Source organism: Polypterus senegalus, chromosome 18, assembly GCF_016835505.1.
Source record: "Polypterus senegalus isolate Bchr_013 chromosome 18, ASM1683550v1, whole genome shotgun sequence".
NCBI classification, from domain to species: Eukaryota; Metazoa; Chordata; class Cladistia; order Polypteriformes; family Polypteridae; genus Polypterus; species Polypterus senegalus.
In genome coordinates, this window is record NC_053171.1 from 22,078,423 (window position 1) to 22,103,683 (window position 25,261).

At 39.5% G+C, this 25,261-nt stretch overlaps 1 protein-coding gene across 1 annotated transcript; it reads right to left on the reverse strand.

The window, feature by feature from the left end:
• Positions 1–961: 961 nt before the first annotated feature.
• Positions 962–18,862, reverse strand: ddx24 (DEAD (Asp-Glu-Ala-Asp) box helicase 24). The gene is made up of 9 exons (XM_039741447.1): positions 18,771–18,862; positions 15,123–15,767; positions 14,458–14,829; positions 12,224–12,377; positions 9,504–10,016; positions 6,966–7,041; positions 6,250–6,438; positions 4,876–5,005; positions 962–1,750 (listed from the first exon to the last, which is right to left on the reverse strand). The coding sequence occupies exons 2-9, from the start codon at positions 15,760–15,762 to the stop codon at positions 1,482–1,484; spliced, it is 2,343 nt and encodes a 780-aa protein (XP_039597381.1). The 5' UTR covers positions 15,763–15,767; positions 18,771–18,862; the 3' UTR covers positions 962–1,481.
• Positions 18,863–25,261: the final 6,399 nt, after the last annotated feature.

Consider the following 25,261-nt stretch of genomic DNA (forward strand, 5'->3'; position numbering starts at 1 on the left):
AACAGCTAAACACATACCCACAACAGTGCTTCATGCACTCCCATTTTGTATGGTAAAAGCTAGGTTTATTTATTAAAAATATTCTGCAGTGGCATCACATGGAAACGTATTCTAGCCTACTGTAGTACGAGGGATGTTCAGTTATAAACGGGAATTTTAATGCTCTGTTCTCATAAAGTTTGCAAGGTAGACAAACACATGCATCTTTGAACTTGTCGTTAGTAGTGCTCGCTGCTCTTTTCCCCCCTTCCTGTCACTTATAATCATCACGTCACAGCAGGAGGTACACAGTAGTGTTACGCAGCAAATTATTATTACATTTTTTCAAATGAAGGAGTCATTCCATTCAGATTTCTTTGAAACTTAAAAATTAGTTTGGGGATGAGTGTCTCTCTTGGTCTAGAGTGTATGATTGGTGCAAGTCATTCAGAGACGAACTATCATCTTTTCGGTCCGGTTAACGAATTTTTAGGAGGGAAGAAATTCAAGTCGAATGAGGAGGTTCTTGATGCTTGTGTAAGAATGGGTCAGCATGCAGTCAAAAGACTTCTAAGGTGTAGCTCATAAATACCTGTTTATATCTGAACGAGGCCTCTCGTATTAAGAACACCTGACGAGGTATAGTATTGATTTCCGCAAGAAGCTAACAGGCCCCCTGTACCCATGCCATGGACCAGATCTGCACCGCAGGCTGTAGGTTGACAATCCCAGATTTAGAACACATAAAAATTAAAGAAATTCTAAAAGTCAAATGCCAGTGCTATGCTTACGGTAATCAGCGATCACAGTAACAAGAACACTACAAGAGATTCAGTACTGGCAAATCTGTAATGGAAGCGCTCGATCAAGAAATGAAACAAAGCTCAAATCACCATTTTTTTTTTTTTTTTTAATTAATCCTCACAGGACATTAAAAATGCAAGTCCTGCAGTTGTAAATGATTAATTAACACAAACTTTGGTTAGACAAATGCATACTTTATAATAAGATATACATTATACAAAAACAAGTTTCCACTTTACAGCAAGCATCGGAGCAGCAATTCAACTTCTCTTAATTTCGCAGGTATTATGATGTCAGAGTCTGAAACTATTGATGCAATATTAATTATAAAACATACAAAAACATTAAAAGTGGACACAAATGGTTGTTTTCCACATTTCTCTTCCAAATAAGTAATTGTATCGTAATCATTGTAACAGTAAATTATATTTCTTTATCTAGCAATGACTAAGGCAGCATAGAGTTCAGTGTATCCATATTATGTATAGTATATACATATAAAACATTTACAGTTTCAATAACTATTTGTTGAAAGATTAATATGGCAAAACTGTGGTACAGAATTTGAAAATATTCAGTAAACAACTCGCCACAAAAAAGTGGTGCACTTTTTCTCATGCTTAACCTACAAACTGAGTAATAAAACTATTAAAACTTTATTTAAAGTCTTAAATGATCATTACCTCTTTTAATATTTTTTACATTTTCTGTTTCTTCTTTTTAGGAGTTAACTGTTTTTTCAATTCCAATTTTTTGCTTTTATGTTCAGCAACTGTGCTTAGAGCGGTGTGCCCTTTTAACAAAGGCAAGTCTGGCAGGAGGAGCTTCCCAGACTGAGTTGGGTACTTCGTTTTCATTATGTGCTTGAAGATGGGCTGTGAGAGTAAATGTTTTAGGGTCTTCTTCATGCCTTTAAGCATCTTCTCTCTTTGCTTGTCCTCGTGTTCATCCCTTCCCTTTTTGCTTCCTAAAAGAAAAAGAACAATTAATACACAATACATAATAAACATTACTTCTGCTAATAAAAAGTATGGCTAACCAGGGCAACAGAGGTAGGCTTTGAAATTGTGTCAACAGTTCAAGGCACAGGCGGGCAGATTCAGTCCTGGAGGGCCGCAGTGGCTGCAGGTTTTTGTTCTAATCCAGTTGCTTAATTAGAAAGCAATTCTTACTAATAATTTAATTTCATGGTTTGTTAGTGCTTTACAGCGTATCACTTTTTCCACATTTTATGTTTATTCCAAAATGGATTAAATTCTGTGGACGTCCAAAACAGGATTGTCTCGAGGCACAAATCTGGGGAAGGCTACAGAAAAATTTCTGCTGCTTTGAAGGTCCCAATGAGCACAGTGGCCTCCATCATCCGTAAATGTGGAAGAAGTTCGAAACCACCAGGACTCTTCCTAGAGCTGGCCAGCCATCTAAACTGAGCGATCGGGTGAGAAGGGCCTTAGTCAGGGAGGTGACCAAGAACCTGATGGTCACTCTGTCAGAGGTCCAGAGGTCCTCTGTGGAGAGAGGAGAACCTTCCAGAAGGACAACCATCTCTGCAGCAATCCACCAATCAGGCCTGTATGGTAGAGTGGCCAGACGGAAGCCACTCCTTAGTAAAAGGCACATGGCAGCCCGCCTGGAGTTTGCCAAAAGGCACCTGAAGGACTCTCAGACCATGAGAAACAAAATTCTCTGGTCTGATGAGACAAAGATTAAACTCTTTGGTGTGAATGCCAGGCGTCACGTTTGGAGGAAACCAGGCACCGCTCATCACCAGGCCAATACCATCCCTACAGTGAAGCATGGTGGTGGCAGCATCGTGCTGTGGGGATGTTTTTCAGCGGCAGGAACTGGGAGACTAGTCAGGATAAAGGGAAAGATGACTGCAGCAACGTACAGACATATCCTGGATGAAAACCTGCTCCAGAGCGCTCTTGACCTCAGACTGGGGCGACAGTTCATCTTTCAGCAGGACAACAACCCTAAGCACACAGCCAAGATATCAAAGGAGTGGCTTCAGGACAACTCTGTGAATGTCCTTGAGTGGCCCAGCCAGAGCCCAGACTTGAATCCGATTGAAAATCGGCATTGACGCTTCCCATCCAACCTGATGGAGCTTGAGAGGTGCTGCAAAGAGGAATGGGCGAAACTGGCCAAGGATAGGTGTGCCAAGCTTGTGGCATCATATTCAAAAAGAATTGAGGCTGCAGTTGCTGCCAAAAGCTCACTGATAAATATCCTAGATTTTCTTCCCCTTTCTAAGGATCTCATCCAAATGATTTGAAGTCAAAAAACAGATGAGTGCTTCACGTTTTTCTCTTCACTTTCCTTCCATGTATTTATTTAAACCCAATAGTGCCTGATAAATACACACAGGTGTAAATGGAAACAAGCCAAATGGAAACAAGCCAAATGGAGAAATGCTGGTTTCTTTTGTCATTTGCATCTTATTGCTAATAAGGAGCCATTAAAAACCAAGAATACAGCTGTTTATGACTAAAATAAGAACTCAGGGTTCAAAATCTTAATGAACGAGATAAATAAAATGAAGCAGAAGTGTTACTCGAGCAAAAAGTGCTTCTTATTAAACAACTGGGTTGGAGCAAAAACCTGCAGCCACTACGGCCGTCCAGGACTGAATCTGCCCACCCCTGGAGGGAATATGGGACATGATGGACATTTTTCACCTGGCAGCAATGGCAATGATTGTCAAACATTATTCTGAGTAGCTAGTTGTTTGACTTCGTTTTCAAAATTCAGTGTGGATACCATCATTTGGTTATTGTTTTATGAATAATTCAAATCCATCCCAAGTGGGGACAATATACAGTAAAAGTAAGTCTGGCAAACAAGACAACAAAAGTCTGCTAAGCCAACTATGTTCTTGACTGCTGAGGTAAAATGACACAGCAAAATGGAATTAAAAGGATTCACATTCCACTTCCTGGTCACTCCGCTCCCTCTCACCCCTCTGCACACTCTTATGAAGTGGTGAATCCTGCTTTAATTTGTTGCTTCTTGATTTGTTCTGTACGACTGAAGTAATATTTGTTTGAGTCTGTATACACTTGCTTTTTGACAGATTTACATACTAAATGTTATTTTAGTATACATCTTTCCAGTTTGTTTTCTTTGGTACAGGATAAAGCCCACTGGATTTCTGAGAGAGAAAATATTGTTATATTTGGGCATAGAAGGCACAAGCTACATAAAATGCAATATTTTCATTTTTTCTCTGCTTTCCTCATTTCTGATATAAGTTTATAAACTAAGATGTGTATTGAAAAGAACCGAGTGCCTTATAACACAAAGAAAGCTGTGCCCAAAAATCTTGTTTCCTTTGTATATTGTTGCTTACATGCAGTTTGGTTTAACAGGAGTTCTGACATAAAGAATTCACGAAAAACTGACGAGTTTGATTTCACACAAGAAGCCTCAAAGTTAGGACAAATTTGTAAAACTAAAGCACTATGAGTTTCTGATATTTGACATTTGAATTAATTTGAACTCGTATCTGAAGTAATACTCTTTAGTAATAATGTTTTCAATTGCTAATGATTTTTTTATCTTTTCCCACTTCTATGTGGGGTCAATGTGCTTGATCAGTTTTCTCCATACAGCTCAGTCCTGCACCTCCTCACCAGTCAAGCCCTTTTGCTTCAGATTTTCTTTTACTTTATCCATCCACCTCAGATTTGGCCTCCCTTGCTTTCTCTTCCTCTGTACTATTTCCATCACTCTTTTGCCCACATATTTATTGTCTCTCCTCATCACATGTACAGACCACTTCAACTCACTTTCCTGTATTTTCTCATGTATCTCTCCCACTTTTGTTGTAACTCTGATTGTCTTGTTTCTTATTCTGTCATTTTCTGTAACTCCACATTCTCTTTTTTGCCACATCTAACTAACTTCTTCTTTTGCTCTCTTTTTACTGCCCATGTCTCAGCTCCATACATCATTGCTGGTCTTAACAGTGTCTTTAAAACCTAACTGAATTTAACAGCTAATGACGCAATTCTAAAGTCTTACAATCTGCTATTAATGCAATACTTTGAATTCAAAACAATACAACACATCCCTCTGTGCCGTACTTACCCATTAGGATGTCATCATCCAGTTCCATTTCTAATGCTTCTGCTGCTTTCTTAAACCATGAATCATGCTGCTTTTCTCGATTAGTATGATACTCAATTTTTTCTAAATCTCGAGCCAATTTAACACGCTCCTGTAAATACAAGTTATGTCTTAATTTTTCTTGGTCTTAGACAGTAATAAACATGTTAATGTAAATTTTTTGTGATCAGTTTTTCATTAGAGCAAATATAGGAAACAATGACAACTTTTTTTTTTTTCAAATCAAATAAACACACTGATTATAGCCCTGTAAAGAGTGACCAACAAACTAAAAGGCAAAAAGACCCAAAACCAAGAATTCCTAGGACATGGCCCCACATGACAAGTTCCAAAGGCTACATTTTTGGTTAACACTGCATACATTAGTCTCTGTTTTTGCCTTTTACTCACACTACCACTGTGTCTTTTACCCCTGAAAATATAGACCTTTAAAAACACTTTCCAGAGCCATGTACTACTGAAAACTTCTGTTTGCCACTTTAATGTGGATGGGTGAAAACTTAGATTTTTGAAAACACTGACTGACAGCACTTTGATTTGTTCATGCTTCTTATTTAGCTGTTCCCTGATGGGATCTTGCTCATTACAATGTTAAGCTGGACATGCTGCTGCTTCATCCAGGTTGAGATGTCAGTAAGACACGCCAAGATTCAAGCCGAGACCATGTGGTCCTCTGAAAGGAAGGACAGGTACAGCTGCATAAAACTGATATAAGAATTAATGGATCGGGATGATAGTACAACACCTCACTAGTCCATAAGAGAATAGGAGGTTGAAGAGAAAATTCAAAAGGACTAAATCTGAAAGGATGTAACTGTAATTACATACAAGTAAGGGGAAGAACAGAAAGGGATCTTGGAAGAAAAAATTAAGCTCAATATGGAAACATTAATATGGTGACTGTATAGAACACTTAGCCTGTAAAGTTAAGGAATTTCAGTATTAAGGATATGAGATACTCCAAGGGAAGTGGTTTTGGTGGGGATGGAGCTACAGACTTTGGCAAAGTGAGATTAGAGCTTTCTGGCACCACCACTGCTTATAAAGATGGAAATATATTCTCAAAAGGAGAGTAATTAAAACTAGGCACTAGATGAGAAGTTCCTTTGTACTAAAAAGGGAATTTCTTAAAGGGGTCAAATTTCAAAAATCACTGTGATATTTTGATTTTTTTTTATAAATCTATTTCCTGATGCTTATACTTATTATCTAATCCAAAGATATCTGGAAATAACTAACTTGTTTATTTATCCTCACGTTATAAATGCAGTACTAAAATCCAATCGTGTTTTCTGTTCTGGTAAAACAATAATAAAATTATTCTACTCAACTTACTTTTATTGCAGCCATGCATTTGACTTCTGTTGGGAACTGTGGAAGCGATTCATCTTTTCCCAATGTTCGATAAATTTTTCTAAAATTTAGCATATCATCTGGGCCTATCAGGAGGAGAGTGAGTCCCTTTTTCATTGCTCGGGCCGTCCTACCACTCCGATGAACATACGTCTCAGATGTTCTTGGCACCTAGCATGAAAAAATGGCAAACTCATTTTTTTGAGTAAATTTAAAAACTGACTTTAAAAAAAGTTATTTCTGTGACAAATCAATTATCAACTAACTTCTTTGAAGTATTCATGCATTATAGGAAGTTCAGAAAATGTATCAAACTGCGTACATAAGCCACATATTTATTTTCAGATAAGAAAGAATTTTTTCAGTAACGGTTTTTTATTACTAATACATTTGAAGTGCTGCTGTGAGAATGAATACACTGATAGGCATATCTGTTAATGTTTCGTTGTATAAGAATGGTAACTGCACTTTGGTTTTGTAAAAGGCAAGAAACATAAAAAGCAAAGTACAGTAAGGAGTCTTGAGTAGTGGATATGATTAAGTGAACCTGTTCACAGGGAGAAGGTGCACCCTGAGTGTTGTGCATTGAAATTAGCCACACAGTTGATTGCAACATTAGTGGGATGCAATCAGAAGTTGCATAAAGCTTCTTATATTTAGTCATTTCATGTTCAGTATTTGTTTTTTTTTTTTTTTACCTGATAATGGATGACATGATCAATATCTGGTATGTCAAGTCCTCGAGCAGCAACATCTGTTGTGAGAAACACACAGCTGGGGGAAATAGGAAAAAAAAACAAACAACAAAACTGGTAAATAAAGTAATTAAAAATGTTTTCAAGGTTTAACACACACACTTCATACACTGCTTATAATTATATATCAAACACACAATGTATTGGTTCATATTTTCTTTTTTTTTTCTTTCAATGAATTCTCACACAATGTTTTATTTATGTACATTGTGAAGAACAACATGCTGGAGGCAACATCCCAGCCAGAATTGGTTTGGGGTCCTTAACTGAACGGGATGCTCAAAACATGGAAGGTACAGGGGGGAGCAATAGTTCCTCCTTATCGTCTCCCCTTGAACACCAGATAGCAGCAGCCCTGGATAACGGAACCTGTTCGGACACCAGCAGGGAATGCCAGGAATTGTAGTCCGGTAGCGGAGTCCTGTTGGGGGTCTGTGAGTGATGCTAGGTGGTGCTTCATTAAGTTACCCCCCTGCTATTTGGGACTTCCATATGGCCCAGAAGTACTTCCAAATGGTAAAGCCCTGGCACCAGAAGTACTCCTGAGTCTTCCATAAAAAGAGGCCGCACTTCCTTGTACAAATGAGTTGGAGCTAGAAGCAGAGATGGGTACCAATCCCCTTGGAGTAGCAGCAGAGGGGGAGAGGAAGAGAAAAGGAAGAATACCACTTACATGTCAATTTTATTCAAGGTATTTGTAATAAAAGCCCCTTTATTTGAAGCCAGGACTTGTATTGTGTTTGGACCCCTAGCTTTCACTAAGAATCAATCTATAGCTATCTATATCTATACTGTATATCTCTTTTCTCGCTACTCAAAGCACTTCAGTGAATGGGAAGCCACTTCAACCACCACTGATATGTAGCATCCACTTAGATGATGCAACATTAGCTGTTAAGTGAAGTGGTGAGAGAGACAGCCAATAAGAGACAGGGGATGATTAGGGGGCCATAATCACTAGGCCATGGTGGGCAATTTAGCCTGGACACCAGGATACACCCTACTCTTTATGATGGATGCCCAGGGATCTTTTATGATCACAGACAGTCAGGACCTTGGTTTTAGGTCCCATCTGAAGGATAGCACCATTTTTACAGTAGTTCCCACATCACTGCATTGGGATCCACATTCAGACAACAGGGTAAGCACTCCCTGCTGGCCTCACCAACACATCTCCCAGCAAGCAACCCAAGCTTTTCCTAGATGGTTTTCCATCCAAGCACTGGCTGGGGTGAACCATACTGAGCTTAGGTGGATGACCTGTTCTGAAGTGTATGTGGTATGGCTGCGATCGATCAATAGATAGAGCTTGATAGATAATCTACATTTGCCATAAATTAACAAGTCAATCTCGGTATATGAAGCTACAAAACAATTAGCACACACATAATTTATTAAATGTGTTTGCATTTACATAAAATGCATTTACTACTGGGACTGTAAAAGGCACTTTGGGGAAAAACACCAGATGTTATAAACAGATATTCTGAGTTTATAAGCTTATTCAATGTTAATAAAGTTAATTTTAAGAAAAATACATTTTTTTTAATTATTCCTTCCAAAAATGTTCTAATTTTCCAAAACTGAAATTTAATTCTTCAAATACAACCATGATGATGAATTTCAACTTAGTGGCCACAAGGGATAAAATAGTTTTAAGAAAAAAAAAAACACATGAGGAATTATCTCGAATAAATAAAATTTGTACATGTAATGCCAATCCTATGAGAAGCTGCAAACCAGGAGAAAAGTTTTAATTTTACAAGAGGAAGAAAATGCCATTTCTACGTAAGAGGAATGTTATCTTACAGTACATAATGTAAACACCTAGCCTTTTGTCTAATATTTGAACTATAAACCACCAATATACCAGTTCAGTACCTGCAAATGCTTCACCGTACACACCCAAGAAAGCTCTTTATACATTTGTTGCTCAGGCTGCATGGTGACACAGCAGTTAAAACTGGTGAGTCACAGCTCCAGAATTCCGAGTTCAATCCTGGCCTGCATACTACCTGAAGAGTCTTTACAGTTCCTAGTATCTTTGTGCATTTTGTTCTACACTCTGGGTTTCTGTACTGCCCAAAGATATGTAAGCTGGGTTGGATTGTCCATTCTAAAGTGTTTTCTATAAGGGAGTGTGGGTGTATAGACAAGTGTGCTCTGTGATGGACTGTATCTCCATGGTTCCTGACTTGTCTTATAGGCAATGCTCATGGAGTAAATAGGCTTTGGTATCCCATGACCCTATGCTGGAATAAATGGATTTAAAAAAAAAACTGAAGTACAACTGAGTTTTTGATTTACAAATTGCATTAGGTAGAAGCAGTACCTTTTAAATTATTAAACTGCACATATTTTAAAAGTATAAATGTCTGGATGCAAAAACCTAAGCAACCAAGTAATATAATTAAGCATATTACTGTATACACATACAACTTGTGCGATACATGACTGACCATAAATTAACAAAAATCTTACCTGCTCCGCTCTGCAAAGCGCTCCAAGTTCTTCAGTCTTTGCTTCTGATGCATATTGGCATGTAAAGTAAGAGGACTGCATTCCAGAATACTCAACAGTGTATACAGACGTTTGACACAGTCAATGCTATTAGCAAACACCAATGTTCTACCTGGATGCTGAAGCAAGAAATAATACAGGTAGAAGTCCTTTTCATCCGTGTCACAATATAAAGCAGTCTCTGTAAGAGTTTCTACCGTGGCCTCTTTTCTTGTCAAGTCAACAATCTTAGGCTTTGTTCTGATGCCTACTTTTTTCATTAGCATACCGAGTTTGGTTTCGCTATCCATCTGTTTCCCTTTCTTCTGAAGCACTCGCATTGGTGTTTCATGAACCAAAGTTAGTGTTGCTGAGAACACAAAGTGTTGCCTTTTTGGGTTAAATTGAAAGGTACGGAGCACCTCAAGAAGCTCAGAAAGCTCTGCAAAGTGTCCCTTCTCTACCATCCGGTCAGCTTCATCAATAACAAGGCACCTATAAAAAAAACAGTATAAAATATGTAATGGTTAATAATTAAAAAAAACAAACAAACACAGTTTTACCATTTAATTTTTAAGGAGGAACCCAAGGACAAAAATAGAATTGATTCATTTTCAGAATTGATGTGGGAATCTACAAAAAACTTAACCAGAAATCTGGACGGCTTCTAAAGTCTGTATGTGAAATGGACAACCATTAACTAAACAAGCTTGTTGTCTTAAATAGTCTATTTTAATTTGTAAAATGTCTTATGTGCCTCTTTTAAGATGATGCAATAAATGTAAAAATTATTTGAATAGCTGCCAAACCAAAATTTTCATCAATCCAGTCATAAACATCTCTTCAGAAATTTAGGAATAAACAAAATGTTCATGCTAAAACATACAGTAATGGATTTGTCTATTGTTGTTTTAAAAGTTATTGGCCTTTGTATTTTAGGGTACACACTGGTCACAGTATACAAAGCTAGGCTGGGAACAATTTGCCTTGCAGGGCCAGAGCAACACTGTAACTTAAGTCTCAGTGATTAACTCATGTCTGTAAATTAGTTCCTTACATGCTTACCGCCTTTCCTATTTAGTTTTTACAGCGTCTAGGGGACCTGGACACGTGAACAATAGTTTTCTACTATTTAAAATCTTGTATTCATGTTGTGATTGACCACAAAAACACCATTGTGAATGGAAATGTCGTTTTCAAAGGAAACCAGTGACTGAAGGCACTTATTTGCCACTTATATGCTCTTTAAAAGGCTTTAAACATGAGGAGGAGAGGTTGGGAGCATGCCATGATACAGTGTGCTATCTCACCCAGCAGCCATGCAACAGGTGACACCTCAGCACCACACTAGTTCGAATACAGTATGAGTTTTTTTTTTTTACAGTGGCTGGAGTGCCAATTCTGCCACCAGACCCCATGTTTTCCCTGTAAATTGAAGGACCTGCTTGCAGGGTTGGATGCAGATTAACGTCATACTCAGGACGAAGCAATTGCAGGTTAAGGGCCTTGCTCAAGGGTCCAAGAGAGGAGGAGGCGGTTAGGAGCATGCGCTGATACAGTGCATTGCCGCACCCACCACATGACAAACCACCTCAAGATTCCAGATTAGGACCCGAGTGCAGCCAGGCAACAGGTGACACCTCAGCACCACACTAGTTCAGATGGAATGGAACAGTGTGAGGTTTTTTTATGGTGGCTGGAGTGCCAATTCTGCCACTGACTCCCAGGTTTTTCCCTGCAGGTTGGAGGGCCTGCTTGCAGGGTTGGATGCAGATTAACATCATACTCAGGACGAAGCAATTGCAGGTTAAGGGCCTTGCTCAAGGGTCCAACAGAGGCTGCTATAAGAGAGACTCAGTTCAGTTATGTATGAAAACATGCTGAAATAATTATACATCTGCATAATTATTTCCCAGAATCTAATTTGGTATGCAAAAATGAAGTATGTAAAATGAGAAAGAGAAATAAACTGTGTTGTAAGTTCACTATACCAGACAGAAGTTTAAAACTGATTAAAAGACTAGCTCAATTAAAATATAAAAGACCAAATTTTCCCACTTCTTAAAAAAAAAATAGAACATTAATAAACACAGTTAATCTAATTCAGGGTTGTGGGTGGCTGGGGCCTATTCTGACAATATTACACAAGGCAGGAACCAGTCCTGGGCAGGGTGGCAGTTCATCATAGGGCCCAGTTCCATGGACACCCTTAGTCAGACTTACACAGAGAACAAATACAGAAACAGCAAGCAAACATAATATGCAGTCCTTTGGAGATGTGGGTGTTCCCAAACAGACATGGGGAGAACTTACAAACTTTATTATATAGAGATCAGGATTGGGTTAGGGTTCAAGGATATGTGAGACAGCAGCACTAACAACTGTGCTAAAATGACACCCTTTAAAGGGAATACAGAGAGAGAATTTATTATTGAAAATAATGATAAAAAAATCAAAAAGGATGTTTTAAATATTTAAAACAATGGTGAGGGCACATATGTTCAAAACTGACTTTTTGGACAGTTCTAGAAATTCAGAAGTTGACATGTTGTTCAATCAGTGTGTCTCAGAAAGGAACAATGGGTCTTCTTCTTAACCAGAAATGTATTTGAACAATAACTAACAACAAAAAAGTGTCTGTCAAACAAAAGCACTGAAGATTTGCAAGCTATTTAGTTTGTTACCATCAGTCAGTAACATACCGCAGTTCCCTGAGATTTGTGAGATGTGGATGTTTTTCCTTAACTAGCTCCCAGAGTCGCCCAGGTGTTGCGACCACAATGTCTGGCTTATGGTTTAATACTCTTTTTTGCTTCTGAGGAGCCATTCCCCCAACAACAATTGCAGTCTTGATACCTAAAGAAAGAATAGAATAGAATAAGCAGTGCACACATTACATTTTAGGATATCAAAGTGTTGATATTTAATGAAAATATTAATATCAACAAAACCTTTAATGAGTAAATCTCCCCCCACTTATTCAACCATTCCTCAAAAAGAGTTTCACACTGAAATTTTACATGGCACTGCTTCTGGATTTTTTGCTGGATATCTCACTGGTGCCTGTAAGGTTTATCTGTATGTAAATCCAAGTCTGGCCATGAAATCAGACTAAGACATCAATCACCCACATTGTTTAGCGAACACTGGATTGGATCAGACATAGAAATAAAAATTGCCTTCCTTATACTTAAGATCCTGTTTCATTAACTTCCATTTGATCGCAGCAGAATAATAATTATCCAACCATCCATTAATCACGGAACCTGTTCAGTCAAATCTTAGATACTGCTGTCACTATTCATATATAATGGAAGTGTATTTTTTTTTTTTAAATATATTAAAATGAAAAAGGGTGCTTGCTTTACCTCACACCAATTCACCATTATTTATTAAAGACCTACACGGATGTACTTTAGTATTTTACTACTCTGCCACTGCACATCGCTTCCCAGATTAGCCTACTTGTTAGCTTTTACTGTTATTAGTAAAACAGACACCTGCTTCTTAAAGTTCACTCTTGAACCGGAGAATTAATTTGACTGCTGCTTTGTGCTGAAACTGTTACGTGTGCTGCACAACAAGCAAATGGCAGTCCCTTTTTGCAATAAAAGCAATATAACTGCCACATATCTGACTTTCCTTTTGGTATTATGACAGCTTTAAAAATCAGTTTTAAAGAGCCTTTCCAATGTCAGTAATGCTCACTTTAGCTATCTTAGCCAACATGTAGTTTTACACAGGGTCTGCGTTTCAGGTGGCTAGAGCCATAAGAAAACAATAAGCTGTAATAAAAATATCTATTAAATGAAAAAATATGGGGTCAAGACGTGATCATCTCAGAGAGACACTTTGAGGCCCTGCAAGACGTCTTGCATGTTGTGCCCTACTTACAAACAATTTCTCAGAGACACTTTAATGTCCCACGAGACAAGGAAGTGAGGCAAAAGGACAGCTGCTGTACAGGTTTTTAAATAATCGGCACACGGCACGACTTGCAAATCATGCAACATGGCAGCAGCAGCAGCAGTAAGCCAGCAGCTGATCCATCTTTAGCGTGCGTTCAGCAGCCCCCCCAACAACGCTAGAGGCAGAGATGTGAAGTGGCTAGCATGAAGCGCGCCCCCAGGAGTGGGGGTTGTGGGGTGGGTGAGTAGGGGGCACAGCCCCCTAGTATTACATATTTAAAACATATATATTCTTGCTATACAAAACATGCATTTTGAGTCCATATTAATAAAAAATAGTGAGGTCTACTTGTGTATGTAGTTGTGGTCAGCATACATTTACTTTTAACAACTCCAATTATGTGAACTAAGAAAATTCTAGTATCACAGAATGGAACGACATATAAACTAAATAACTGGTTTTAAATGTAAAGCAGGAGATACACATTTTGCTCAGGAACAAAAATAAAAACTCTTCCAATTTCAAAGTCGCTTTATCCAATCCAGGGCAGTGGAGGGTGAAGGCTCCACAACACCATGGAATGCACTGACAGGGCAGACTCATAAAAACACCCCAAGACTCCTCCATTAATTTAAAGTTGCCAGTGAACTTATTCTCCAGGAGCCATGAGGCAGAAAAGCTAATCACTGCTACCAGATGTTTCCATTATGCTGCCAGGGTCCTTCTTATTGTTGCAGTCCATACAGGATGAACGGAATTTATGTGTGGGATTAATCCTAATGCGTCAACTCCTCAAAATCATATTCCAACAAAATTCAGATGATCAGACTGTTTGGCCCGTCACAGAACGTTTATGATTTATGAATCACCTGTCTTAGAAACCAGACTATTTTTTTGGTTCTTGGTCTTCATCAATTATGTTTCTTTTTAAGTAAAAATGCCTGTGATGAAGAGTTATTGGTTTGTTTGTTGTTTTTTTTTAAGATTTTGCCCCTTCGATTTCCACTACACTCTACAGTAGTTTTACCTGTAAATTTTGTAGCAGCCTCAATGTGTTTTTTCACTTGCACAGCGAGTTCCCTAGTTGGGGTCAAAACAAGTCCCAGTAATGGCTTCTTTGTATTGGACTTGGCCGTTGTCTCTTTTCCTTCAAAATCAAACACCACATTATCGACTACTTTAACGCAGCCCAGCTGATCTGGTTCTATTTCTTCCTGATTGTCATCACCCTCTTCTTCTGTGGTATCACTTGCCGCTTCACTGACTTGGTCACATGTCTCTTTCAAATCATCTTGGCTTTCAAAACTTTCCTCTTCTGCGCTTTTTCCCTCGCTCAGCTGTTTCCACTCCAAGATTGAATGGATCATTGGAATGCCATATGCTAGAGTCTTCCCACTACCTTAAATGACAACAAATACAAAGAAAGAAGTAATTATCCACTATATTTTTGTAATATAAAATTCCACTTCAATGGTACTGTATATAATTATTGGGGGAAAAAGCTTTGAAATAATAAACGCACATTAAACAAATGGGAAATAACTCGTTAATATTTCTGGTAGTTTTTGCTGTCTTTGCTAAATGCATTCATGGATTGTCTAAAAATATTCATTCAAATTAAAGGATCATGGAGAGCTTAAAGAAAAGTGATACAGAAATATTCTCATGATTAGACTGATGATGAATACTTACCTGTTTCTGCTGCCCCAAAGACATCCCTCTTATCTCTAATTGCAGAAGGCAAAGTCAGAGCTTGAATTGGGGTTGGTGAATCAAAACCCAAGTCACTTAATGCGTGAAGAACTGGTTCAGGAACAAACAAGTCCTTCCATGCCGACATATCAGATTGTGGACATTGTGGTGGAGGGGAAACAGCTCTCATTGTCATATTTTCTTGTGCCTGCCCTGTTGCAGAGGTACGAGGTTCAGCCGCTTTCTTCTGTTGCTTTTTCTTTTTCTTTGATACCTGGCTAGAATCTGATTTGCTCTTATTGTCGCTGTCCAAAGCCTGACACAAGTCAATTGCTTTTTTGTCCTTCTTTTTTCTTTTCTTTGGTGGGTGTGCCGAGTCAACCAATTCTTCTTCATCGGTGTCATTTTTCTCCACAACCAACTTTTCTTCAACATTTCTTTTCCTTTTTACTTCCTTCTTCACTTTCTTGGAAGAATGAACTAATCTATAGTCTTTGAGTTCTTCAAAACAAACAAGGCCGCTCCCACCCTCTGATAAAATGCTTGGATCTAAATCTACGGGAGCCCAATGTCCTTTTTCCTGGATTTCACAGTTCACAAAACCAGAGCGGAATCTCTTCTTCGAAGTTTTGACCTTCATGATGCCTGGTGAAGGGAACAGAAAAACTAGCAGGTAAGCAGTGCTTGGCCGTCTCATTGTACTCCACCATCCACCAAAACAATGCTACAAATGTAAAAACTGTACAAATCAAACTACAATTTAAAGAGCAAAACCCATCATGCAAACTGAATCCAATTTCTAAATAGGAAAAAAAAAAACTTTGGAGATGACAAATCATTTAAAAGGAATGTCACTGCAGGGTGACTGGTATAAAATGCTTATTAGTGTTAGTCAATGGATGTAAACTAAATTAAACATTACAAGGCCTAAATTTATTCCACTTTTTTCCCTCATTTCTAGCTGACCTGACATGTAAGGCTGATCATACCACAGATGACTGCCTGCCAAAGATCAACAGGATGTGTAGACGTTTACTGAGGGAGTGCAAAGTTAAGTTAAAGGGTTGGCCTGGACGTTAAGCATGTGAAGCAAAGGTGGGAGACTGACTGCCAGACGAGGTGTACGGTGATCCCTCGTTATATCGCACTTCGACTTTCGCGGCTTCACTCTATCACGGATTTTAAATGTAAGCATATCTAAATATATATCACAGATTTTTGCTGGTTTGTGGATTTCTGCGGACAATGGGTCTTTTAATTTATGGTCCATGCTTCCTCAGTTTGTTTACCCAGTTGATTTCATACAAGGGACGCTACTGCAAGATGGCTGAGAAGCTACCCAATCAGAGCACGTATTACATATTAAATAAAACTCCTCAATGATATACGATATCTTCCCGTGCGGTGCTTCGCATACTTGAAAGCCCAAACAGCACGTACTGATTTTTGATTGTTTGCTTGTCTCTGTCTCTCTCTGACATTCTCTGCTCCTGACGGAGGGGCTGTTCGCACACTGGCCTAGAGGACACGGACGCTCCTCTAAAAAATGCTGACAGACTACCTTCACATTGCTGCCTTCCTTGCAGCTGCTTTATCCGGCGGTGCCTCGCATACTTAAAAGCCCAACAGCACGTATTGATTTTTGATTGTTTTGCTTTTCTCTCCCTCTCTCTGACATTCTCTGCTCCTGACGCGCACTCCTTTGAAGAGGAAGATATGTTTGCATTCTTTTAATTGTGAGAAAGGACTGTCATCTCTGTCTTGTCATGGAGCTCAGTTTAAACTTTTGACTAAAGGGTGTTCTTTCATGTCTAGAAGGCTCTAATAATGTTAAAAAACATATTTAGAAGGCCGTAAACAGGTTTTCTATGCTCTATCTGCCAAAATATTCGATTTATAAATAAAGAATCCTACTTCGCTGCGGTGGGTTGGCACCCTGCCCGGGATTGGTTCCTGCCTTGTACCCTGTGTTGGCTGGGATTGGCTCCAGCAGACCCTCATGACCCTGTGTTTGGATTCAGCGGGTTGGAAAATGGATGGATGAATCCTACTTCGTGGAAATTCATTTATCGTGGCAGAGTCTGGAACGGATTAACCGCTAAAAAAAACGAGGTTTGACTACATTGGAGGGGCTGACGCTACAGAACACAGGAGTGGATTTTGTCAGTCATATCAAGTACCTACGAATAATAAATTGGACTGCTCTGACAACACTGTGGTGCCGTACAAGAAGGGCCACAGCAGAATGGACTTCCTGAGAAGACTCGGGTCTTTTGAAGTATGCAGCAAGCTGCTGGAAATGTTCTACCAGTTCATAGTATCCAGTGTGGTGTTCTATGCTGCAGTCTACTGGGAAAGTAACTTAAGCTCAAAAGAAGCACAATGCCCTGAACAAACTATCAGGAAAGCCAGTTTCATCACAGGGTGAACCCAGGACCCACTGGAAGCTGTTGTGGAAAAAGAGGATGGTGGCAAAATTAGTTTTAATCATGAAAAACACCTTTAGCCACCGGCTCATTCTACCACAGTGTGCTAAGAAGCACCTCTGGGGGGCTTTTCCGCCCTCTCTTATAAGGCAATTCAATGCTTCCTTCCAACATACTCTTTAAGCTCATTTTGAAATATCTGCACAATATACATTTATTGATTGATTGCCTGTATTATTTGTCTTGCGAGTCTGTATCCTTGTTTTTTTTATGTTTCTGCTGCTATATGTGTCTGAATTTGCCCTTGCGATTAATAAAGTTTATCTACTATAATTGAATCAAATTGAAATAAATAAATAAATAAATAAATATTGCCTCTAAGGATGCCAAACGACAACAGAAATCAATTTTGTACAACAGGGAAAACCAGGTAAATGCCAATTAAATAGTGCTGATGGTGGTTTGACAGGCGAGGAATGACCACTCCTCTGTGCATTTCTTTTCACAAAATGAATTTTATAAGGTGTGCATTAATATAAATCCATCGTATGACACCAGAAAGTACAAATTCAAGTATGACAATCAGTACACAATGTTAAACACTTCATCACAGGTTCCAGCTTTGTGACGCTCATGACGTACAGTTTCTGCTGAGACTTCATCACAGAAACGCGAATTCAGCGCGAATAAGAAGGTTATTACAGTGTAATTCGGTGGCATTTTTGGCATAAAAATGAGCTGGGATCCTGTCAAAATGTTTCTTACAAGTGTTCGCCAATGAAGTTGACCAGCAGGACCACAACAAGCCCCGTCCCTGTAACTGGGCGCTTCGGTGTCTACACGTTCAAATGCACATGTAAAGTCGCCGAGATGACTGCACCGCTGATAAGCACCGGTCGATACCGCAGCTCGTGCAGATGTTGGCGTATGACACTACATCCATTGCTACTTTCGGTAAAAACACATTAAATCAATGTCTTGACTGCTTCGTATAAGTTAAAATCTTTTACATACTTCGTTTTCCAGTAGTTTTCACAGGACTCGCAGTTAGTATTAAGTAGCTAACTTCAGTCCCGTCTACCTTAACTACGTCTTAAAAAATCAAGTTTTAAGACAAAACGTAACACTTTCAGGCGCTCTTTAAGAAAAACACAAAAGTCGAACACAACAAGTTCACTCCTATACTGAACATTAAAGAAAATTTTAAAAGCCTTTATGTTACCTGTTTTGGAAACCGAACGCAAGATCTTCACCTCGCAGGAAGCGCTACTCGAAGACCCACGTGGAGCCGACGGTGACGGCTAGTCACGTGACTGTGACGTACGACCTCTCAAAAAACTTTATTAACTTCAGTGTATGGAGTGTGCAGACACTAACGTACAGTATCAGTCATTTTAATGTTTGTCGGACTTTTTCGTGTTTTTTATTTTATACATAGATTCTTTGACTGTAATCTATTATATGTTGTATATATTTCAATATTAGCGTGACTTGATTCTTTCTGTTATGATTAAATTTGCTGCACGCCGTAGAGTGACCAAGTTTTCAAAGAACCAAAAAGCAGGGACACTTTTGTATTGCGTGACCAGCTTGTCATGGTTCCAAGACGGGACACAACTTATTAATCAAGTGAGTGTTCCAGATGCGAATAAAATTGAAAAGCTGGGGGGTTGCCCACCATTGCGTTTCTAAAAATGGGACCGAAGGGTGACCAGACGTCCTCCTTTTTTAACATGGTTTCCTCCGTTCTCCAGGCACTCCAAAAATTCGTTAAAATGTCCTCCTTTCACAGAATCAAGAATCACGAACAGTTGACCGTTTTTGACTAATTACATATGATATATACCGAGAGTGAGCAGCCTTCGGCCATTCTCCATTCATCCGCGTGACATTACGTTACGTATCACGTTATCAATAATTGTGGCATCAAGTGGCGGCAACGCTGTTTTATATTCTGTTTCCGCCCGACGGCGCAACGGACAGCGGTTAGCGGTTGATTGTCTAAAAAAAGTGATAAATAAGACGTTTTTGTAAAAATAAAATGTCAACAGAAACAGAAAAGTCTAAAACCGAAAAGAGAAAATGCAAGTTTTCTGATCTTCACAAGACGAAATATCCGTGTTTTGAGGCAGGACGAAATGAAACCGAAGCGAAATGCGTGGTGTGCGATTCCTACGTGTCCGTCACTAAATTGTAACCACTATATGTCACGTTTGGTAACCGTGGAGTTAGAAAATATATTTGGTAATTTTTTTGTCCTCCTTTTTGGCTGTCGGTGTCCTCTTTTATAGCCGAACCCATCTGGTCGGACATTTCAAGTGGGATGGGATGCATAAAAAATAGGTCAGCCTAATCGGGACAAATAGCTAGGTGGTCAGCCCAGGGACTATGTCTCCCGGCTGGCCTGGGAACGCCTTGGGATTCTCCCGGAAGAGCTGGAAGAAGTGGCCGGGGAGAGGGAAGTCTGGGCCTCTCTGCTTAAGCTGCTGCCCCCGCGACCCGACCTCGGATAAGCGGAAGAGGATGGATGGTCAGCCCAAGATGAGGTAAAGATTTACGGCATGGGTGTTTTAGTGGTCCATGCCCCCTTCAGATGTTATCCTGCTCAATATCCGTATTGACTCAGAGGGGTTTATCAGGGTAGTTTGGTTTTGTTAGTCTGATGGGTGTGAGTGGTGCTGCCGCAGTAGGGTTTGGCCTCACAGGCTCAGAACACAGATGGATGGATGTGTTCGAAGGAGGTCCTCAGTTACTCAAGGTTACAAAACTGAATTAACGCATCACAGTGGAGACATTAACATTATAAAGTGTGTCTCTTCACTAAGCTATTACAATACAGGTTTAAGGTGTGAAAATTTCCTGGCAGCACTGACTGAAATGCAGAGGTTAAACCCAAATGAGATGTATTTTGTTTCATTAGCAATTATTTTTTTTTATCTACCTATAAGGTTTTTTAGATGTGCTTGGTGAAAGCCACTTTTCCTTTATCATCGATATTTAAAAATGTAGATACAGTTATCAAATAGCCATTGATTATAACCGGGACATTTTCTTTATCACTTTGCAATCAAGAGAGCTCTTTATTCATGACATACTATTTTGCCGATTTTTATATTGCACATGTGGTCCAAGTGCATGTATGTCTCACATTTCTGTATCTTGTTAAACAAAAGCATCCAGTCCCCATTATTAAGTTCATTTAAACATTTCAGGTTAGCAACATATTTCTATAGCACATTTTCATGCAAAGGATGTCATTCAAAGTGCTATACATGATGTCAAAGGAATAGTTAAAAGCAAAGAAAGTAATGATAATGAATGAATAACATAATAAGTAATCCACACTTACTTAAGATACAGTGGTGTGAAAAACTATTTGCCCCCTTCCTGATTTCTTATTCTTTTGCATGTTTGTCACACAAAATGTTTCTGATCATCAAACACATTTAACCATTAGTCAAATATAACACAAGTAAACACAAAATGCAGTTTTTAAATGATGGTTTTTATTATTTAGGGACCTACATGGCCCTGTGTGAAAAAGTAATTGCCCCCTTGTTAAAAAATAACCTTACTGTGGTGTATCACACCTGAGTTCAATTTCCGTAGCCACCCCCAGGCCTGATTACTGCCACACCTGTTTCAATCAAGAAATCACTTAAATAGGAGCTGCCTGACACAGAGAAGTAGACCAAAAGCACCTCAAAAGCTAGACATCATGCCAAGATCCAAAGAAATTCAGGAACAAATGAGAACAGAAGTAATTGAGATCTATCAGTCTGGTAAAGGTTATAAAGCCATTTCTAAAGCTTTGGGACTCCAGCGAACCACAGTGAGAGCCATTATCCACAAATGGCAAAAACATGGAACAGTGGTGAACCTTCCCAGGAGTGGCTGGCCGACCAAAATTACCCCAAGAGCGCAGAGACGGCTCATCCGAGAGGTCACAAAAGACCCCAGGACAACGTCTAAAGAACTCCAGGCCTCACTTGCCTCAATTAAGGTCAGTGTTCACGGCTCCACCATAAGAAAGAGACTGGGCAAAAACGGCCTGCATGGCAGATTTCCAAGACGCAAACCACTGTTAAGCAAAAGAACATTAGGGCTCGTCTCAATTTTGCTAAGAAACATCTCAATGATTGCCAAGACTTTTGGGAAAATACCTTGTGGACTGATGAGACAAAAGTTGAACTTTTGGAAGGCAAATGTCCCGTTACATCTGGCGTAAAAGGAACACAGCATTTCAGAAAAAGAACATCATACCAACAGTAAAATATGGTGGTGGTAGTGTGATGGTCTGGGGTTGTTTTGCTGCTTCAGGACCTGGAAGGCTTGCTGTGATAGATGGAACCATGAATTCTACTGTCTACCAAAAATCCTGAAGGAGAATGTCGGCCATCTGTTCGTCAACTCAGGCTGAAGCGATCTTGGGTGCTGCAACAGGACAATGACCCAAAACACACCAGCAAATCCACCTCTGAATGGCTGAAGAAAAACAAAATGAAGACTTTGGAGTGGCCACTGTCAAAGTCCTGACCTGAATCCAATTGAGATGCTATGGCATGACCTTAAAAAGGCGGTTCATGCTAGAAAACCCTCAAATAAAGCTGAATTACAACAATTCTGCAAAGATGAGTGGGCCAAAATTCCTCCAGAGCGCTGTAAAAGACTCATTGCAAGTTATTGCAAACGCTTGATTGCAGTTATTGCTGCTAAGGGTGGCCCAACCAGTTATTAGGTTCAGGGGGCAATTACTTTTTCACACAGGGCCATGTAGGTTTGGATTTTTTCTCCCTAAATAATAAAACCATCATTTAAAACTGCATTTTGTGTTTACTTGTGTTATATTTGACTAATGGTTAAATGTGTTTGATGATCAGAAACATTTTGTGTGACAAACATGCAAAAGAATAAGAAATCAGGAAGGGGGCAAATAGTTTTTCACACCACTGTACATATATAACTGTAGAGTCCTTATATTGTTTTTCAATTCTCTAAAGATGAGCCTGATGATAAGGTCAGAGGGACAGTAGGATAGAAAAAATAAAAAATATTCCAGTTAAGGTGGACGGAAAAAAAAAAAAAAACGGCCAAAAGATCACTCAGCCCCAACTGTGCATTTTACCTAACCCTAACCTAAATGTTAATTCCTTTTTGTTTTTTAGACTTCATCCCAGAGGATTGAACGCAGTGCATTTCATGGCAAGTTGGGGTATCCACTTTCACTCAGACATCACAGGTGGCTCCACAAGACTTTGACCCAGCAGAATGGCACTACAGAAGAACCGGAAAAGAAAACGGAGAAAGGTAACGATTCATAAAGACTGCAGATTCATTGAAGGGTATGACAATTTCATGTATGTCTAGTTTATTAAAAGCAGAGCCAAAATGCAGGTACGAAAAAGCTAAATGTTTAAAAAAGCAGGTTTTTGGAGGTTTTTAAAATGATGTTAGGCTGGCGTACCTCTATCGGGTAAGTATTCCAGAATTTTGGCGCATAACAACAAAATGCTGCCTCACCACTTCTTTTTTGTTTGGTTTTTGGTATTATAAGCAGACCACCATTAAAAGATCTAAGTTTATGACTTTCGAATGTAAAGGGGACAGGCTTTCCAAAATATAGGACAGGTACGATTATTTAAGGCTTTATACAATATTGGCAGTATTTTAAAGTCAATTCTAAAGGACACTGGTAACCACTGCAGTAATGCTAAGACTGGTGTGACGTGCTTAGATTTTCTTTTTCTGGTTAGGATCCTTGCTGTGGCATTCTGGACTTGCTCTAACTGTATTTGCAGCATCGCATGCAGGAGACGAGAACCTTCCATGTGATCCATGACAGGACACACAGCTGCACTTACTTAGCCATTATTGAGGAATATTACAGCCAAAATTAAATAAATGCACAAGTAAATAAATGTATTGAGAAATGTAACACTAAATACATAAAAGCACAAGCAAATGTGTACATAAATAATTATTTAAACGTTTCATGGAATATGCCTTTTCTTTGTGTACTTAATTATTGCCCCATCATTTATTTATGTCAATGACAGACAGACAGAAACAGTTCAATTTTGGTTTCATCAGACCAGAAAATCATGTTACTCACAGTCTCAGAGCTCTTTAGGTTTAAACGTCAGGTGAAAAACGTTTCTGTTTTAACAATGTGTTTTTACATAGTGTCAGGGATGCCAGGGGCCATGACCTGGCCGGGACGCCATGAGGGACCGGATGTGGGTCTGTGCCCACCCTGGATCACGTGGGGGTCACCTTCCTGGTTGCTTTGGGGGCCACGGGTACAGGGCATGGAAGCTCCACCCTGTAGGGGCCCGTGGTCACCGCCAGGAGGTGCCCCAATGCCTTGGGGACCTGTTACCCCAGTACTTCCGCCACACCAGGAAGTGCTGGGGGGAAGAATTAGGACGGCGCCCGGAGAGCTGCCGGGAGGACAGCCGGCACTTCCGCCACGCTGGGGCGTGGCCAGAAGAGGAATGCCGGGAACACCTGGGGCTCATCCGGGGACTGTATAAAAGGGGCCGTCTCCCTTCATTCGAGGCTGGAGTCGGGAGGAGGAAGGACGAAGCTCAGGAGAGCCGTGGAGGCGGCCCGAAGAAAGGCATTGTGGCCAGGACTGTGATTGGGGTATTTGTGCACGTGACTGGGGTCTGAGTGACCAGTGAACTGGGGTCTTTGTGACCAATTGTTGTAAATATTGTAGAATAAACGTGTGGTGGTGTTTTAACAACATGTCCGCCTGCCTGTGTCCGGGCCGGGTTCACAATAGATTGTTGTAGACACGGCACACACATGAAATGTATGTGTTCCAAATAACAATCTATTATTTTCCCTCTAAAACTCCAGCACTTCACTCCAAATTAATCAGGGCTTGAGCTGGGAAAACTTCTTGCCCTTTCTGCGCTGGGTGGGGGAATGGTATAGCAGGCTGTTTGCTGCTTGTGTTGGTTGACACATTTACAAGACAAAAGATGCTGACAGAGAGGTGCGAAGGGATTTAAGGTGGGACAGATTTACAAGTTTTTTTGTAGGCTTTGGTAATTCTAGTGTTAATAAAGAAAAGAATCAATTCAGAGGAATGAATCCTTAAAAACTGGGATATTAAAATGAAGGGAAAAAAATGTAATTAGCAGTTAAAACTGCTCGCTGATTAGGAAAATGGCTAGAATGAAAATCTGCAGCCACTGCGACCCTCCAGGCCTGGAGTTCGACACCCCTAATATAGTGTAATTCACTACAAAATAATAATTAAAATAAAAATGAAGTTTATTAAAGTATCATGGAGACTAGCCATAAACAAAAAAATGCTCAAATTAAGGATGTTTGATTCTAAATATATCTCTCTATTATAAAAGAAAATCTTCAGATGAGACTATTGCCAAGAGATTTGTTCAAGTCTCACCCTCCTCTCAACCATATTTAATCACTCCCATGGTTCTCTCATCTCTCATTCTAGTGAATGCTTTTGTCAGACATAGTTTCTGCACTCTCAGCTCTTATACATTTTTACATTTTCCTCACTTTAAGTTCCCAACAAAAGAAGACCCATTATGTCCAAATCTTATTGAAGAATTTCATCCAGAAGGGTTATCAACAGAAGAAAGGAGTACTTGGGCAATCCTAGCACTGAGAAACAATGAAATCAAACAAATTAATGCAAAAATTGTTGATTGGTTACACGGCAAATTGGTTAAA

Bases quoted from the DNA above. Each gene is read 5' to 3' on its own strand.
- ddx24 (XM_039741447.1), bottom strand. From the start codon at position 15,762: ATGAAGGTCAAAACTTCGAAGAAGAGATTCCGCTCTGGTTTTGTGAAC. The intron at 7,042-9,503 runs GTAAGATTTTTG...TATTTCCCCCAG, and splicing joins CGCTTTGCAGAGCGGAGCAG to CTGTGTGTTTCTCACAACAG. The intron at 6,439-6,965 runs GTAAAAAAAAAA...TTTTCATGCTAG, and splicing joins ATCATGTCATCCATTATCAG to GTGCCAAGAACATCTGAGAC.